Here is a 15,974-nt window from a genome sequence, read left to right as displayed (position 1 = left end):
TTAGTCTAGGTCTACTAATTTTCATGTGGAATGATGGGCAAATTGAAGGTGAACAAGCCTTTGTCTGGCAATCACCAGCTTTGAGTCTTTTTAGGGTGTGCATTTATGGAACGGTTTCAAAGAAATGGCATTCTGCTGCAAGTAGAGTTTATGCTTTCATAAATTAAAACCTTGCAAGACTTTCCCATGACTTTCCCTGAAAAAGTAAAAGGTATTCATGTTGCCTTCTCTTCACATTACTGGAACACTGAATCTCTAATAGAGAGGTTTATGGGAAGATATGCAGATATTTTATTATGGTCTCTCTCTATGTGTTTCCTGTTACCGTAGTTGTCTTGCAGAACAACAGCTTCATAAATTGTTTGAACAGAAACTTGTAGTTTTACCTGGACTAGGCAAAAAATGTGAATGAAAATGAATATTCTACAGTGCTTTCTGTAGAATATAGAAGTTAGTTACGGGAAGCAAAGCTTTTGAATGCAGTCTTCTTGCTTCGGTAGAGGTCCTTCTTATTTTCCAAATCAGTATGTGCCTAATCTAAACTGTTTTCTGAACTTAGATTTATAAAACAGTTACTGGAAACACTTTTCTTCCATTTTAATCACAGAGGCTGACTTCTTATTTGTCATTGCTTGCTGAATTTCTTTGCACTTCTACATTTCAGACAAAAATAAACAACTACTCTTGCCAAGCAGTCATGCATTTAAATATTTTCAAATTGCTGAAAACAGTTAAACTTTATCTGTTATGTTGCCTATTTACTTACCAGCTGCTATTCTTTTACCAACAAAATTACCATTTGCATCCTTCTAATTCAATTTTCGGTTCTAGCATTTTACTTCAGTGCTATTTGTCTCCCTGTCCAACTACATAACAGCTTATAAAAATATTATAGTAATTCAAGTTCTTCAGTTCAAGCAAAAATGTGTGCTCATTTTCTGACAATAATATCAAATGATTAAACTAATGCAGCCGTAACCCAAAAGCTTTGACAACGTTTATTATTCAGACTGCTTTAGTGGTTGTTTTCAAGGTTAACTCTCGAATGTTAATAGCTACAAGGATGTTGTGGTCAGTATAGATTTATTTATTCTTCCCCCCTGTTGCTTTAAGCTTAAAAACCTGTATAATTTTAAGATTATATGATTAGTAGTTCCTTTGGTACCCAGTATAAAATAGATAAAATTTAAAATAAAATCAAGATTATGTCTGTGATAGACAACTGTACTGGTGTCTTATGTGTTTGAACAAAATCAGTGGTGTTACGGCTGCTATGAATTGTTATTTACAAAGAGTATAGAATTAATTTTGTTCTGGGAACAGCTTCCTTATTTACAGGATTTTTATTTCCTATATATTGTTTTTCAAGCCATCTTGAAAGTTCCTATTGCTGTTCAATGTCATATAGTCGCAGCGCATTTATTTAAATTTTAAGGAAATAGGAAAATAAACCATTCATTTGCAAAAACTCTATGCAGCTTTTGGACAAATGACTTACTGTGATAAAATAATAAAAAGCAGAAACCTCTTTAAAAAAAAACAAGTCATGTGCTTATCTCGACTACACAAAGAATGCTTGGGTTTAGCTGGGATGCAAATCTGCAGTGTTAGCTTCGGGGAGCGTTGCCCGCAGTCAATAAAGAGCGCTGACTTGGCCGATCACTGGAGAGTAGATCATGTGCTGGATGTTCTCACCTCTGGTCACACATATCAAAAGTTGTTTGTGGCACTGTCTTTCTGAGAACTGACCAGGATTATATGCACTGTGACTAAAGATTAAGTGGTTTATAAAGTGTATAAATCACCTCTGAAACAGTGTACTTGAAATATTCTGCCCTCAATTTAGAGGAAGGATGTGAAATGGTGCAAATGTTACAGTGCTCTTTGGGAAAGGTGGTGTTGAGATCGCCTGCTTGTTCTTGAAAGCATGCTATATGCAAGAGGAGACAAAGAACGGAAGATAGAACTTGGTTCTAAAATGCATCTTTAAATTGAGAGGGAGGGCTTGTCAAACTGCTGTTTATGATTAAATTGGGAATGATAAGTGGACTTTATGGATTGTGTCATAAACTCAATATTATGGGTTCAGTTTGTTTTAATATTGCAATTTGACCAGGGGCTTCTCTGCAGAGATTCTGTCACTGTTCATCTAGTTCTGGAATTTCTTTGTGGTATGGTGGTGCTTCGCCTTCAAAATTGTGATGTGGTGGTTTCCAATGGAGACTTCTCTCATGATGTATCAATTAGTGGTTGTTTAATACAAATTACAGAAATAGTGGTTTACATTAGAATAGCATATGACAGAGTAAACTGTGTTTATTCGTAGCCTTTTTTTTTTTTATTGATGCTGTACTCTGAGTCCTTTACTTCTTTTTAGTTATCAGTAGCTCTTACTATTCAAATCTACTTTTGATGTTAACAGAGGGTTTCATAGATGCTGGTTTCTAGAAATAAGTTTAATTTCAATAAATGAAAAATATTTGATCTTTTCTCCATGTCTATTCCTTAAATAATTTCTGTAACTGAGTACATGCGTTAATAAGTTCATTCATTTAACCAAGTACATGCATTAGTAAGGTAAAATCTCTTTGAACCTTAGTTACTTTTTAATCTTTGAATTAGATTTAAAAGAATGAAATATTAGAATTTTTACTAATAAATTTAAATAGGAATTGAATAATTTGAACTGCTGGTAGAATTAAGTGGTGACATTTCAACATTAAATATGATGATTCTGTATATTACATTAGATATTTTCACGTAATTTTTATGAAGAGTAGGGTTTTTATGAGCAGTAATTCAGAAAAATGTGACTCTACTTAATGGAATCATTCTCCTTGAGACTATTTGTACTGACATTGTTTTTTTGCCTTCTGATACCCTTTTTGGAATCTGGAAGCTTTTTACTCACTGTCGTTTTTTTTCTTAGTTTCAGCCCAGACTCTGAAGAGCAACCTTGATTCAATGAACCATCAGATCCAGCGCCTAGAAAGTGACATTGAGAATTTCCCTAAAACACAAGATGAACATGATAAGTTTGTAGAAAAGATGAGCATATCCTTTTTGCGTGTCTTCTTTGGTGATCTGAACTTTCTGGTCGTCTGGTTAAGTATTTGAAAACACTTGAAAATAAGTTTTAAGTCTCCTCTTCCATGCTTTTATTCTAGTGCAGAGAGAAGCATAACACGACGTGCTGAATGAAGGGGAAAGTGTGAATTTTGTTAATAGTTTGTACTTTTATTTTTAACAGATAATTTTAGAAAGTTTTTGTGTCTTGTACTCGAGTGAATTGATTTTTATTTCTGTAAGGAGGAGGGACTGTAGATTCTTCGAGCCCTAGTAAGTAAAATTTGTGGGAGAATACCAAATGATGTCTGTCTAACCCATTTTCCCTCAAAAATTTTCGTGTGTCCAGCTTTACTTTTGCTCAGATGTATAAAGTAACAAGTGTACTGTAGATGCAAGGAGCTCACAAAACTGTGAGAAAGACTAAGCAAAAGTCCTTTTTTTTTTTTTTTTTTTTTTTCCTGATAAGAAATTTGCAGGTTTTTATTTTGCACAAAGCACGCTTCTGTATATGTTTAAGTATTTGGAGTATGGCATGTGGCCCAGTCCAAGGCATTTTGTGCATTTATAAAAGCTCCGATAGTTCATGAGACATCTATTCTTTCTTACTGCCACCAGACAGAAGTCATGGTTTTGTGGGTTTTTCAGAGGGAAAAAAAAAAAAAAATGGGATTGATGTCTAGCTGCTCATCACATATAGTAGGTGGATGTAATGAAGAGGTTCCCCTAACTACTGTGTATTTGGAAAGTGAGTTTTAGCAGGATTAACCCTCTGAGTGGATTCAGTGACAGAAATTCGGAAGAAGATATTTAGTATTTTCTCGGTGTGGATTTACTTTAAGTTTCTGACAAGACTGCAGAAAAGTAGCTTAAGGGAGGCAACTCATGACTAAGTGGGAAATTGTTTCTTGTTACTTACGTGTTATCTTCCACCTTGTCTCATTTGCAAGTGTAGGAGACTTGCTAGTAATCACATTTATCAGTTCTGCTATTTTTTTTTTTTTAAAGCTTATTATTTTCCCACATAAGAAAATCTTGTAACATTGCCTTGTAGTTGTCCTTTGCCTTGTCATCATATGCATGGGCTTACTTGACAGTGTTCAGCCTTGCTTTTTTTCGTAAACGAAACCAACATATTGAAGTGCACCTTTTGCAACCATGTTTTCTTGTTAAGCTTGACAGCTCTGTTTTACAGGTGTTATACATTATTTTTCAGTTTTTGAGTAAATGCTTTGCTATTTGTTGTTTTGCTACCTGTGTATTTACTGTACTTGTAAAAATGGTTTGCATCACTCAAGTGATTTGGTGAGAAAAAAGAGCCAAGTAGGTACTGTTTACTTTTTTTCTCTGTAGAAAGTTCTAGGATGCAGGAATTATACCATAATTAAAGGCATAGCTGCTTTTTCCTGTTCCTGCTAATAAAAGCAGGGGAAAAAAGCTCTTTACCAGTAATTGTGGATGAGACTTTCTTCAGAGAAAGTAACAGGAATATTGCTTGGTATCATACTAAGGTAGGAGATCAATTAAAATAAAAATACCATTCATAATATTCATTAATAATAATAAAATGAATAATCAATATTCATAATATAGAGGCAAATGCTATGAAAGAAATTACTTAATTTTAGGTTTTTAAACTTTCTAGCAAATAAGTCTTTGTTAGTGTGAGTGACAAAAAGATGAATAGAAATTTTACTTAAATTTTCAACTAGGATTTTTTTCTTTACCTATTTCTAAGCAGGCTAATTTGTGATTTCACTTAATCAGTTTATTTAGCACATACAATTGTTCATCTCGGTGCATACTACTTGACATAACTCTTGAATGCTTCAAAATAACTTAAAACTACTTTAGAAATCAAATACAAAGACAGGAGGAGTAGTATATTACTATTCCACAACCTGTTTAAAAAAAATTGCCATTTATTGCAGAAGTAGTATGTTCAGGGAAATATACCCCATGGGTTAACAGACTGTGAGTTAAAGCTGTTAGAATTAAATTCATGTAGCTGTGACTGCAGTCTGCTAACTTGATCCATATTAAATGGTTATTTTTTATTATTTACAAACTGAGGAAAATGAGTTGATGCTATCTGAAGAGTTTAGATTTTAAGTTAGTCTCTAGGCAACTAAATGGAATAATTTGATAACAGAAGCACATTCAGTTTTACATCACTTTCTTTAGAGCTGTGCAGATATTCGCGTGAAATGGTTCTGTAATTGTGGCTTCCTGCTTAAGGGTGTTTTATTTTTTCCATTTACGATCATAAGTTTCAATGAAAATACTAAAAGAAATTCAGATGATGTAGCTATAGGTTGATTTCCATCTTGCATAAGCAATTAATAATTAAGATACAATACGATCATCTGATTTGATTTCAAGCATAGTGGAACAGTCTCGGCAAGCAATGCCACTGTCAACTTCTTTTAAAAATATTTCTTTTTAACTAAAAGCATATCTTTTATGACAGCATGCAATTTTAACTTTACAAATTCAACTAGTATAAGTTCTACAACGTCTGTAATAGATTGTACCAATGATTTTTCTCTCAAGTATACATAATAATCTGGTTTGACTCCTGGTTTCAGTTCATAGCCATTGTCACACTTTAAAAACCTTTGAAGTTTTTTGGGATGTGTTTATTTGTATGTTTCTTTTCCTCCACATCAGAATTTTTATGTGGTGATCAAGGTACTTAAGTTTATCACTTCTTTAGTTTAGGTCTTGTTATCCCAGTCTTTACTGGTATTTTTTTAATATGCATTTGAAATACCGATTTCAACTAAATACAGTATTTCAAGAGTTTTGTTGCTTCGTAGGTGTGAAGAGTAAAAAATGTGATATCTTTTATCTCTCTATATCAAAAAACTGGCTCTGTTAGCACCATCATTGAAGTGGAACTTTGCACTCAATTAGTAAACACAGTTCAGCCTTGCATCCATGATCACTGCTTGCTGGGACACAGTTCTGCATCTTGTGTGTGTCTATGGTGCTTGTAGTGGTCACTGGACTTTGGAGATAGCTGTGTGGCAATACTTCTGTGGGATTCTCAAGTGATTTTTATAGTTGCTATCTTGCTCTCATGCATTTTAGTTTGTCTGCCTTATATTGGGATTTTCTGTAAGTATGTAATTGCCTAAGCTTTAAGGAATGCTCACAGCACTTTCTGAAGTCCTTGGGATCATGAAGCTGACCTGTATGGTTGGCCACCAGAAACAGTTGATTTCAAAGTGAGGATTACAGCTATGCTATAACAGAAAGTAGAATATCAGTAAGAAGGAAAGAAAAAAACCCAAAAAACCTCCCAAAACCAAAAAAAACAAACCACAAGAGAGATTAAAATATTCTTTCTGTTGATTTCATGTTATATTAAATAACTTACGTGTGATCTGATCCATGGCTAGAATTGTACTTTACTTGCACAGTAAACTGTAAATAATTTAACTTTAAATGTGAGAGGTTTCTTTTATAATTAGCCTAGCTTCACGCAGTACTGGGGAGTGTGATTCAACAGTTTAGAAAAGTAATTACAACTATGACAAATCTGGCTTTCACTCCTTGTTTTATTTCAGTGTCCATGCGTCTAATTGTAGACTTTTTAAAATTGAAAACTCTGAATTTTGTATGTATTTGCCCTAGGTGTATATGCTGTTTTCTTTTTAGTGATATTAAAACGTGAGTGTCTACTTGGGGATTGAGGAAGATACTCTGATTACTGGGGTTTAACTTTAAATGTTATTAAGAGAGATTAAAGACAACAGAATGAAAAGCTGTATCAGAGGGAGTAATGGAAAGCTGTACAGAGTTAATTTATTAATTAATCTTGACTTAGCGCTACAGATACATAAATAATAAAGACCACCTCTTCCCTGGTCCCAACATGTGCACACCCCCCAGTGATAAAGGTTTAGTCCTCTAGAAAATAGGCAGGAGCTTTCTTCTGAGAAGGGAGAAGAGTTAGAGCTCGGGTGGCAGGAGGGCACGCTCTTTGGTCACTGGCCATTAGGCTCTTTTTTTTTTTGTTGTTGTTATCCTGCTGGTTAGAGTGACTTTTGCTGTGTTGCTTTTGGACAATAATACAGTTTGTAAAAAAAAAATAAAAAATCTTACATTAATTTATTTCTATAATATGTCCTACATGTACTAGTATGGCCTTAAATGAAGACTTTGTATAGCTTTTTCTGTTTTTCAGCTGTATCGTTTACCTTAATAAGAAATATTAACATGCCTAATCTTGTTAACATCTTTTGCCTACCAGAGCAATAAATGGTGCCACTTGGTTTTTCTAACTAATTGCATACATGTGAAGAATTAAAAGCTAGTTTGTAAAGAATTGCAAAATTAAGGGAACCATGAATGAAAGAACAAAAATTACTGGAGATAAAAAATTTTCAAAGCAGTGTGTATTCATCTTATCGTTAAATAGAACAACAGCGGTTTGTGAACTAATTTTAATTTTCAGAAAGGAACACCATTCATTAAAACCGAATCCTTTTTATAAAATGAAAAGCTGCCTTCTTGAAAGGCGTATATTCTCCCTTGCTATGTATTTATGCTCCTAGTTCTGTCTAATAATGGCTCACAACTAAATATGAGTTTTATTAGTTCCTTACTTGATGTACTTCAGTGGTCGTGAAATGATCTGGGGAGAAGTCTGCTTTAAGTGTGCATGGGACTCTTGTGAGCTGAGAATGTTAGATAATGTTTAATGTGCACTGAACATCAACCGATAATTCTCTTGTATGAACCCCTGTACTGCAGAATCTCTTATAGCACACCACTAGGGAAGAAACAAATATATTCTAAATCAGAATCTCAGCATCTGGAAATGGCTGTGAACCTGTTTTCCTCACTGAGTGACTGAACAGCAGGACATCATTTACACACTGACATGGAGTGCTGAAAGAATGTTAATGGCATTAACACTCTTGTCATCTGTTAACACTTGGGATTTCCTCCTAGCTTGTTACGGAAAAATAATTCACTTAAAGCGTTTTAAGATGTCATTTTTAGGAAAGCCTGTTTTTGTTTTTCAGACAAATTGAAATGCACTGGTGCCTTCATTTCTGCATGAGAATGTACATTAATATCTGAATTGGCTCATAACTAGGGGCTCCTCAAAAATAACCCCAAAGGGGGAAAATTTCTAGGAACGCTTGTATATGTCCCTGCATTTGAAGTAACTATCTTTTGCCTGAGTGTTTTTGAATGTGCTTTTTAAATTAGAGGCATTTATCAGTACTTTGGGAACTAGAAAAGAGAACCATTCAATGATTTTTTAAATTCTAGGTCATGTATAATCCTTAAGACAATTTTATACAGATGCCTTTTCTTACAATATTTATATAAAGGTTTTCTTCTTGCTGTCTACAAAAATGACATTTGAAAACACTTTCAATGGAGAAAGTGCAGTTCTTGACAAAAAAAGGTATTTGGGGAAAATAATGGTTATTTATCCAGATGAAATACTTTTCCCAAATAGCATCTAGGGAGAGAAGGTCTACCTTACTGGAGTTTGCACATCAGTAAGATTTTTTTTTTTTTTTTTTTTTTGGACTTCTCAAAGAACCTGGTTCTTATCCCTTCCCTGCTTCCCTTTCTTTCTCTCTTTTCCCCCGACACCCAAGTGAGAAAATCTATGTTGTCCAAAAACGTCAGTGAAAAAGCACTTAGTGTAGTTTGAAAGTTAGGGAGTATGAAGTTATGTGGTGAACAACAAAGGAACAGAAGGACCTGGCTTCTAGATATAGCATGGCTTTTTTGTTTGTTTGGGGTTTTTTGGTGGGGGGGTTTTTTGGTTTTGTTTTTTTTTAGTTATGGTTACAGTATGCGAATGTAATCAAGGTGTTTTGCTACTCTTAGTGTTGAGCATTTGTTTAATGTTAAGCCTTCTGCTTACAGCTGAAACCAAAGTCCAAGGAACAGTCAGCAGAAAGCATGTGTCTTCAGACTTGCTAGCATCAGGGAATAAAGTCTTGTTTTAAGATGACTTATGAGTGCAAACAGTGGAAGGCAATGAAACAGGAGTGATTTATTCTAGTTTAAGAGATCAAAATGTCAGCTGTTCTCTCCAAGTCTTACCTCAGAAAAAATTAATACTTGGTTAAAAGCTTAGTCAAGCAATTTTTAGAATTTCAACCATCAATTCTTAGTTCTTCTTGCTAATATAGAGAAAACAGAACAAATAACACTAAATTTCTATTATTGGTATTGTTTGTAAATGAGGAAAAGCTAGAAACAGTGGAACTTTAAAATCCATTTTGTTTATCCAGTGGAGAAAAATGGGCTACTTCAAGCTTCACTCAACTCTTTTGAACTTTGATTTATAGGATTCTTAAGAGGATCAGCTGAGGCTATCATATGGTCTATTTTGTTATCACCCATGAAACAGTTAGGAACTTGTTGGAAACTTTAGGAACTTGCTTGATGTCAAGAAATTATAATGAGCATCTAGAAGTAGTGCTGGTATTACAGCATTTAAGTATTAAGTATGTTTAAGTATGACCTAAATTATTTCTTCAAAAGTAAACTGGTGATTTATTTAACTTACTATTAGCAACATACAAGAAAACTATTTTTTTTCTCAATTAAAATAGTAAGTAGAAGAAGACTGCCTACTGAAGGTACAGCACAGGAAAGTAACAATTTATTTGCTGTTGAATCTTTGGTTTGTGGAGTTTTCTGTTTAAACTGTATCTTACGTTGCCTCAGTATCTTTTTACTTACTCATAGTCTACAAGCTTCAAGCCCAAGGGAAGAGAGCAGAAAAGGCCTGGTAAGGTCTTACCTTCCTGGTAAAAAGAGACGTTACAGTTACCCTCTCCGTGTGCCAGCATGTGCAGTATACGAGAAATATAGTGGCCATTAAGTAATTTTCTTCAGTTGGAAGTTCTCTGGTTCCCTTTTATTTTGAGAAGAGTATAGTTGAAAATGCTAAGTTAGATGAAGTGTAAAATCACCCTGTATGTTGGCTCTTCCTGTGCAGATTTCCTGTTTAGCTTCTGATTCTTACAAGCCCATGCGGGCTGAGGACAACTGCTGAAGTAGGAATGTGAATGGAATTCATTTTGAAGCTATGGTTCTGTTGGGCTTCCTGTCTAATCACTTTCATTTCTTTGTTTTGTCCTAGTCAGATGAGTAAAGTACCAGAAAGGAAAGTGAGAATGCAATCGGCTAGAGAAAGATTCAAAGACAATATAATATAGTAAGAGGAGAATGGAAAGCAGCCAGCAGATGGAAGGATGAAGCTTGAGAATCCAGATTTTGAGATAAGGGGCACAGTGTCAGAAGGACAAGGTTTAGAAATAGTCTTATTAGTGCCAGGAGACGGTCAACATGACAAAAAGATGCGAGCTTTCTTTCCGCCTACACCCTAAAAGTTACAAATGTGTTTTGCTTCATTGTAAGCCATTCTTAGTATATGCTCAGTACTTTGAAAATGGAAAGTGCTTTCAGCATTTATAAGTCCTATTATGCTGTACATCTTTTGCTTTACAGTTCATTTCATACTTAAGGTGGCTTTTTTTTTTTTTTTTTGCTTGTATCCCTTTAGAATTGCAGTTGTACAGATTAATGTGTAGGCCTGCTTTTGACTGTAAGAAACTTTTTATCCTGTTTGATGTTCAAGTTCGCTGGATTTCTGTCATCCTAGTGCATTCCCAAGTACATAAGTTGTTCATATTGCAAGGAAGTAGAATGTACATTTAATTACTAGGAATACCGTTTTTTCCTCCACTACAGACTTGGGTCAGTTTGAAGTCATTGTTAAAGAGATATTAAAATGCTCTTAAGAACTTTCACCTTCTAGTACATATTCTATGACATGATGAGCAAAGCAAAAAAGAAGTCATGTGATTGTTGTACATTAAATTTTGCATCCAGGATGCTCTGTTCTAAGTTTCTTTACCTCTAAAAGCTAAATTTGTGACCCGAGTATCAGATTTGAGATTTCAGTGCGTTGCTTGGCTGCTTGACTGACAGACATCAAATGTGTATGCCCTGAACTTGCATTATTTTGTGTTGCCCCAAATGCAAGAAAAGAATCTCTAAAATGCACTTTTGAAAAGAAAATCAACAGTATATCATTTTATGAGAGGTTACATTTAAAAACCTTTTTTCTCTGAACACTTGCATCATATTTAAATGGGTAGGCTAAAGCAACCAAGACACATTTGATTAAACTGATCATGCTTGTAGTTCTTAGAAGTACATCTGAAGGTCTGACGTATTTCATCAGCATAGGCAGAAAATCCACTTCTGAAAGCACTGTGATAGAAGATAGGAAGAATTAGTACATACAGATAATCTGCTTTTCTTTTCCAAACTAGCGGCTTTTTTAGAAAATTCAGGGCATCAGTGAATAAACAGTGTTTTCTTTTTCCATTTTTGCATTGCTAATTGTTCAAGTCCATAGCATCTCACCATTTTGAATCCTATTGAAGAACTGACCCCACTAAGTTCAAAATCAGATTACAAGTAATTTGTGCTATGTTTAGTTGTGTATATTCAATTGACATTATTATGCTATGGCGGGGTGGGGGGGAGGAAGACTGCTATTTGATGTTATTGAGCTAAAAGGTACTTAAGTTGTTTACTTAATCTTTAGAGAGCGTGTCTCCCCAGCATGTAAAATGATCTCCTTGTGCAGGCTAGCCTTTTCATAGGTACCAGTTTAAAAATTAGATAACAGGTCAGAAATGTGGCCAGGACCTATTGTAATTAGAAGGCACAATATCAGAAACTTATTCTGAAGATGTCAGTCCTGAGCAACACACCAGCTCTCACACAGAAACAATCCCAGCAGCTGGAATTTTTTTTTTTTCTAGGAGATTCTGTTGTTCAGTGACAGTCATGATATAACTGTTGCTATTCAATCTCATTTCTACAGAGAAATGTCAGTATGGCCTTGTGGCATTTACTAATCCTTTCACTTACCTAATTTTTCACCCTGAAAAAAATTAATCCCCCGCTAAAATTACTTTGAAATATTTGCATGACTGGTGTCACATTTTGTACGACTAGATATTTGTTATGAAGGTCAATAGACATAATTGAATTAATACAGGGTTAAATATACTGTTTCTGCTGTGTGTAAATATTCTAGATGTAAAACACATTTTCCCATTGTGTTTGCTGTACTATGCAGCAGATGAAAGTTGTGAATCTGTACAAAGTGAACTTGTAAAGATATATTGCTGAAGCAAGGCAAGTTATTTTACTGTCCTAATAGAATGAGTCTCTTTTTCTGGTCATGACTGAAAACCGGTTGGGTTTGGTTTGTTACTTAATATAGTAAATGGTGGTGTTGCTAGTTTTTTTTCCCAAATAACTTCTTTCTAAATTAGTGGAAAAATCAATCAATTTGTCACGATATTGTTACAATCCTTACGGGAGCTGTAGAAAGTATTCCATTTTAGAATATCAGGATTGCTACACAGGTTTTTATATGAGCCATTTTAAATGAAACTTTATTTTCATTAATTTCCTAATGTGTTTTGAGCATCCATGGTTGCTAAGCTGCAACCCTTGTAGAATTAGAGAAACTTTCAAAGTAAAGATGAGTGTAACATTGTAGAAGAAAACCTTTGATATCTTCCTGCTTGGTCAAGTCCAGTCTTCCTACTGAGAGACAATATAGCATTAAGGATATTTTCCTTAAACTGTTTCTTTGACAGAAGAGATATTTGTGCCCTCTGCTTTATTTCTTCTGAGTAAATGTAAGGTACGTGAGAAATAGCAGCGGAAGAAACTGTCAGTTTGTCTTCTGCATTAGATCTCTAAATTAAACAGCTGGTGTTGGAATTACAAGGGCTTCTTGTAGGGTATGTGGAGTAGCACGTTTATCTTGAAGCAGAGTGAACACGCTATCGGTTGCAAATCTAAAGCCATCTCCTTTGTTTTACTACCTCCCTTAGCTTTAATGAGGCATACTGAAGCTTTCTGGAATACGTGTGGGTGGTTTTGTGGGGGTTTTTTGTTGGTTTTTGTTTTTTTTTTTTTAATCACACAAAGTATGACATTTTCCTGAAGGTATGCTGAAATTCTGTATTTTCCTCTGTGGTGTACTATGCATCAGAAGAATTGCTAGTCTGTTTTTCCTACATACAGTCAAATAACAGAGATACTGTTGAGCTATTTTATGTTGAGACGTTTAATGTTAATTGTTTCATTTGATACAGTCTGTGTTGCTCACCAAAATAGAATTTGGAAAACTTTAAATTCATCAAGTCTAATCTGGCAAGATTCCAGATGTTTATTTTCATCCTAATATGAGTTTTTAATGATACTTTGCTGTGCTTTTGCTAGGTATCTGGCTTCATTTGCTTTTTTATATTCCTTTATTTTAGTATCTTTATGTTCCTTTATAAAGAAGGAATTCTGCACAGGCCTGCGTAGTTGATCATGAGGTATCCCATTCTTCTATGAGCAAAACATGTTATAAGCCAACAGAGAGGTATTAGTAAATCATTGTTTCAGTTCTTGACCAGTTACGTGAAAATTTTTGATTTGCTTTGAGACAAGATCAGCCTTGCAGACTACAGCCTGCCTTAAGGGCATAAAGAGAGGATGATGATAAGTAGATATTTAGTAGAGTAAAGTATCAGTCAGGTTCTTCAGGGCCTGGTGTGCAGTCCACTTTCATACAGTAGTTTCAGGAAAAGTTGGTAACAAGAGGGAAACAGCACATCAGCTAAATTCTCAGATAACGAATCAGGAAATAATGCAAACACAAGGGAGAGAAATACCAAAGGGCCCTGGGAGAGCAGCCAGGAATCAGGACATAACAGTATGAGAAAAAAATCTGGAAAAGTGTGTGACGCTATACTTGAGAAAAACAGTGGTGGGCACATGCATGCATGAGGATATAGTATGTTGGTAAGAGAAACTGTGTACTACCTTCGCTTTTTTATATGGTAAAAAAACCCCCGAGAAACAAACCCAGTTGGAAATGCAGTGTAGATCATATGCTCACAATACCTCACAGAGGAAAATGAATTGTATTTCGTTTTACTAAGGGTATGTTCTTTATTTTGTTGTGTAGAGGCAACATTTTGAGTGTGTTGACTTCAGGGGGTTTTGTTATGTTAATACTCTATACCAAAGTAGTTAGGTAACTTTGCAAATTGTTTTACATGGATTTGAAAAGTCGGGCTGTCAGGTTGCGGGGGTATCACAGACAGATATGTGGCTGGGCCTGGAGGGGAGGAAAGCAAAAGGGAGAAGCATATAGAGCCAAAAAATATGAAATAACAGTGTTAGTAACTCATCTTTCTTCATGAAAAAACATATGATTTTTCATAGAAGTGTTCAAGCTGTGAATTAAATTAAAACTTTGTGCTTAAATGCCCCCAGTTATTTCCATTCGATGCTTTTTTGAAGAACTATTCTTCCCAGATGGTGTATTTACCCAGTTCATCTGGATTTGCAGTCAGTTGACACTCAGTTTTCATTACTTTAATGTTGCTCTTTAAAGGGCTCTTCTTTCCTTCTTGTTTTCCCCTTCATGCAGATGTATGCAGGAAGAATTGATTCATCCACAAAACATCTTTCTGCCAGATTCAATACACAATGCTTTTTAAGAGCTTTCTACTTCCTTTATTATCATACGTTATTTATTTTCTTTATTTTTTTTCCTATTTGATTTCATCTTTCTTAAAGCAAACTAAAAATGCCCATGGCGTTGCAGGTGGTAACTATAGGATTTTATAGTTATAATTGTTACTTAGACTGAACGTGAAAATCACCTAATAGTGTGTCGTGTTTTAATGCATAATGTTCATTTCTCTTACAACTATTTGATATCAGTAAAAGAAATGACAAATCCCTTTGGAAAATTAAAATGGTCCTTTGAATTTTAACTGGTCTGGACTAAGGCACAGTTTTCATAAAATTAATGTTTAAAAATACAAGAAATATGGAACATGATAATGAACATAGTGTTATACAAGCAGATTATCAATTTTCTTTGACAGTAAGAAACTGCTCTACCTTCAAATCTAATTTCTTTTTAAGAAGGAAGGCCCTGATGTGAGAGTACATAAGATTATATTGATTTCTTTCATATTGGACTATACTATAAATCCTGTGAACAGGATTGTACAAACAATCTGCAGGTTCCATTATAATATGAATAAAGGAAAAAATTGGACAAATGTTACAAATGAGAAGACTTCATGATATGCAACAGGTAGCTGTGTGGCAAGTAAGAACTTCAAATAGCTTATTTTTCTGATTTTATTTATTGAAAAACATATATTCCATAAATTATATATGACAAACTTTTGTAGGTTATGTGTTTAAGTCCAGGCATTTGACTATAGTTTTGTGTTGGATTTCTTTTTTTGTTTAATTCCTGAGAGTATGTAGATTTACCACATGGGGGAGCTCCATTCTGTTCTGCACCTGTGCTTCAAAGCTAGTACTGGATAAGATTGAGAGAGGATTTTATATAAGGAGTAAAGTAAAAAAGGGTTGTTGAAATGCATTTTTAGAGTGTATGTTGGCTAACTAGTGAGAGAAGAGTTTTTTGACAGTAATCTACACAGACACGTGAAAAATTATATGGGAGGAAAAGCCTACTTGTTTAGGAGATTCTAAAGAATAAAATTCTATGAACAAAAATCTACTTAAATACATGGAAATCTAAAGGCTTCTTGATTGTGAATAATTGCCTGAGGGAAACCACGCTTTCATCTTTAAATTTATATTATACCAAGTTGTCCAGATCACTGAAACCTACTTTTGTAAAGAATTGTTCATTTCTAGAATGATAATTCATTAGAGATCCATTTTCTAATTGCTGTATGCTTATTTTAAAATCTGAAATTAAAGGTAGAGTGCAATCTTTAAATCTTTGGAACTGCAACATTAGATATCAAAATTTGAGGGATTACTTAACTTCCCTGACT

At 34.4% G+C, this 15,974-nt stretch overlaps 1 protein-coding gene across 3 annotated transcripts in view; it reads left to right on the top strand.

Annotated features, from left to right (window-relative positions):
- DIAPH2 (diaphanous related formin 2) overlaps positions 1-15,974 on the top strand; it is a 226,087-nt gene that overhangs the window by 96,031 nt on the left and 114,082 nt on the right. For all 3 annotated transcript variants that reach the window (XM_035898413.1, XM_035898420.1, XM_035898426.1), the window contains exon 22: positions 2,930-3,054. In XM_035898413.1, the coding sequence (XP_035754306.1) occupies positions 2,930-3,054 (125 nt within the window). The remainder of the gene's footprint in view (positions 1-2,929; positions 3,055-15,974) is intronic.

This window comes from Egretta garzetta, unplaced genomic scaffold (genome assembly GCF_000687185.1).
Source record: "Egretta garzetta isolate BGI_Z169 unplaced genomic scaffold, ASM68718v1 scaffold220, whole genome shotgun sequence".
Lineage (NCBI taxonomy): Eukaryota > Metazoa > Chordata > Aves > Pelecaniformes > Ardeidae > Egretta > Egretta garzetta.
The sequence above is the reverse complement of the archived record's forward strand: the minus strand, read 5'-3'. Positions and strand labels throughout refer to the sequence as shown.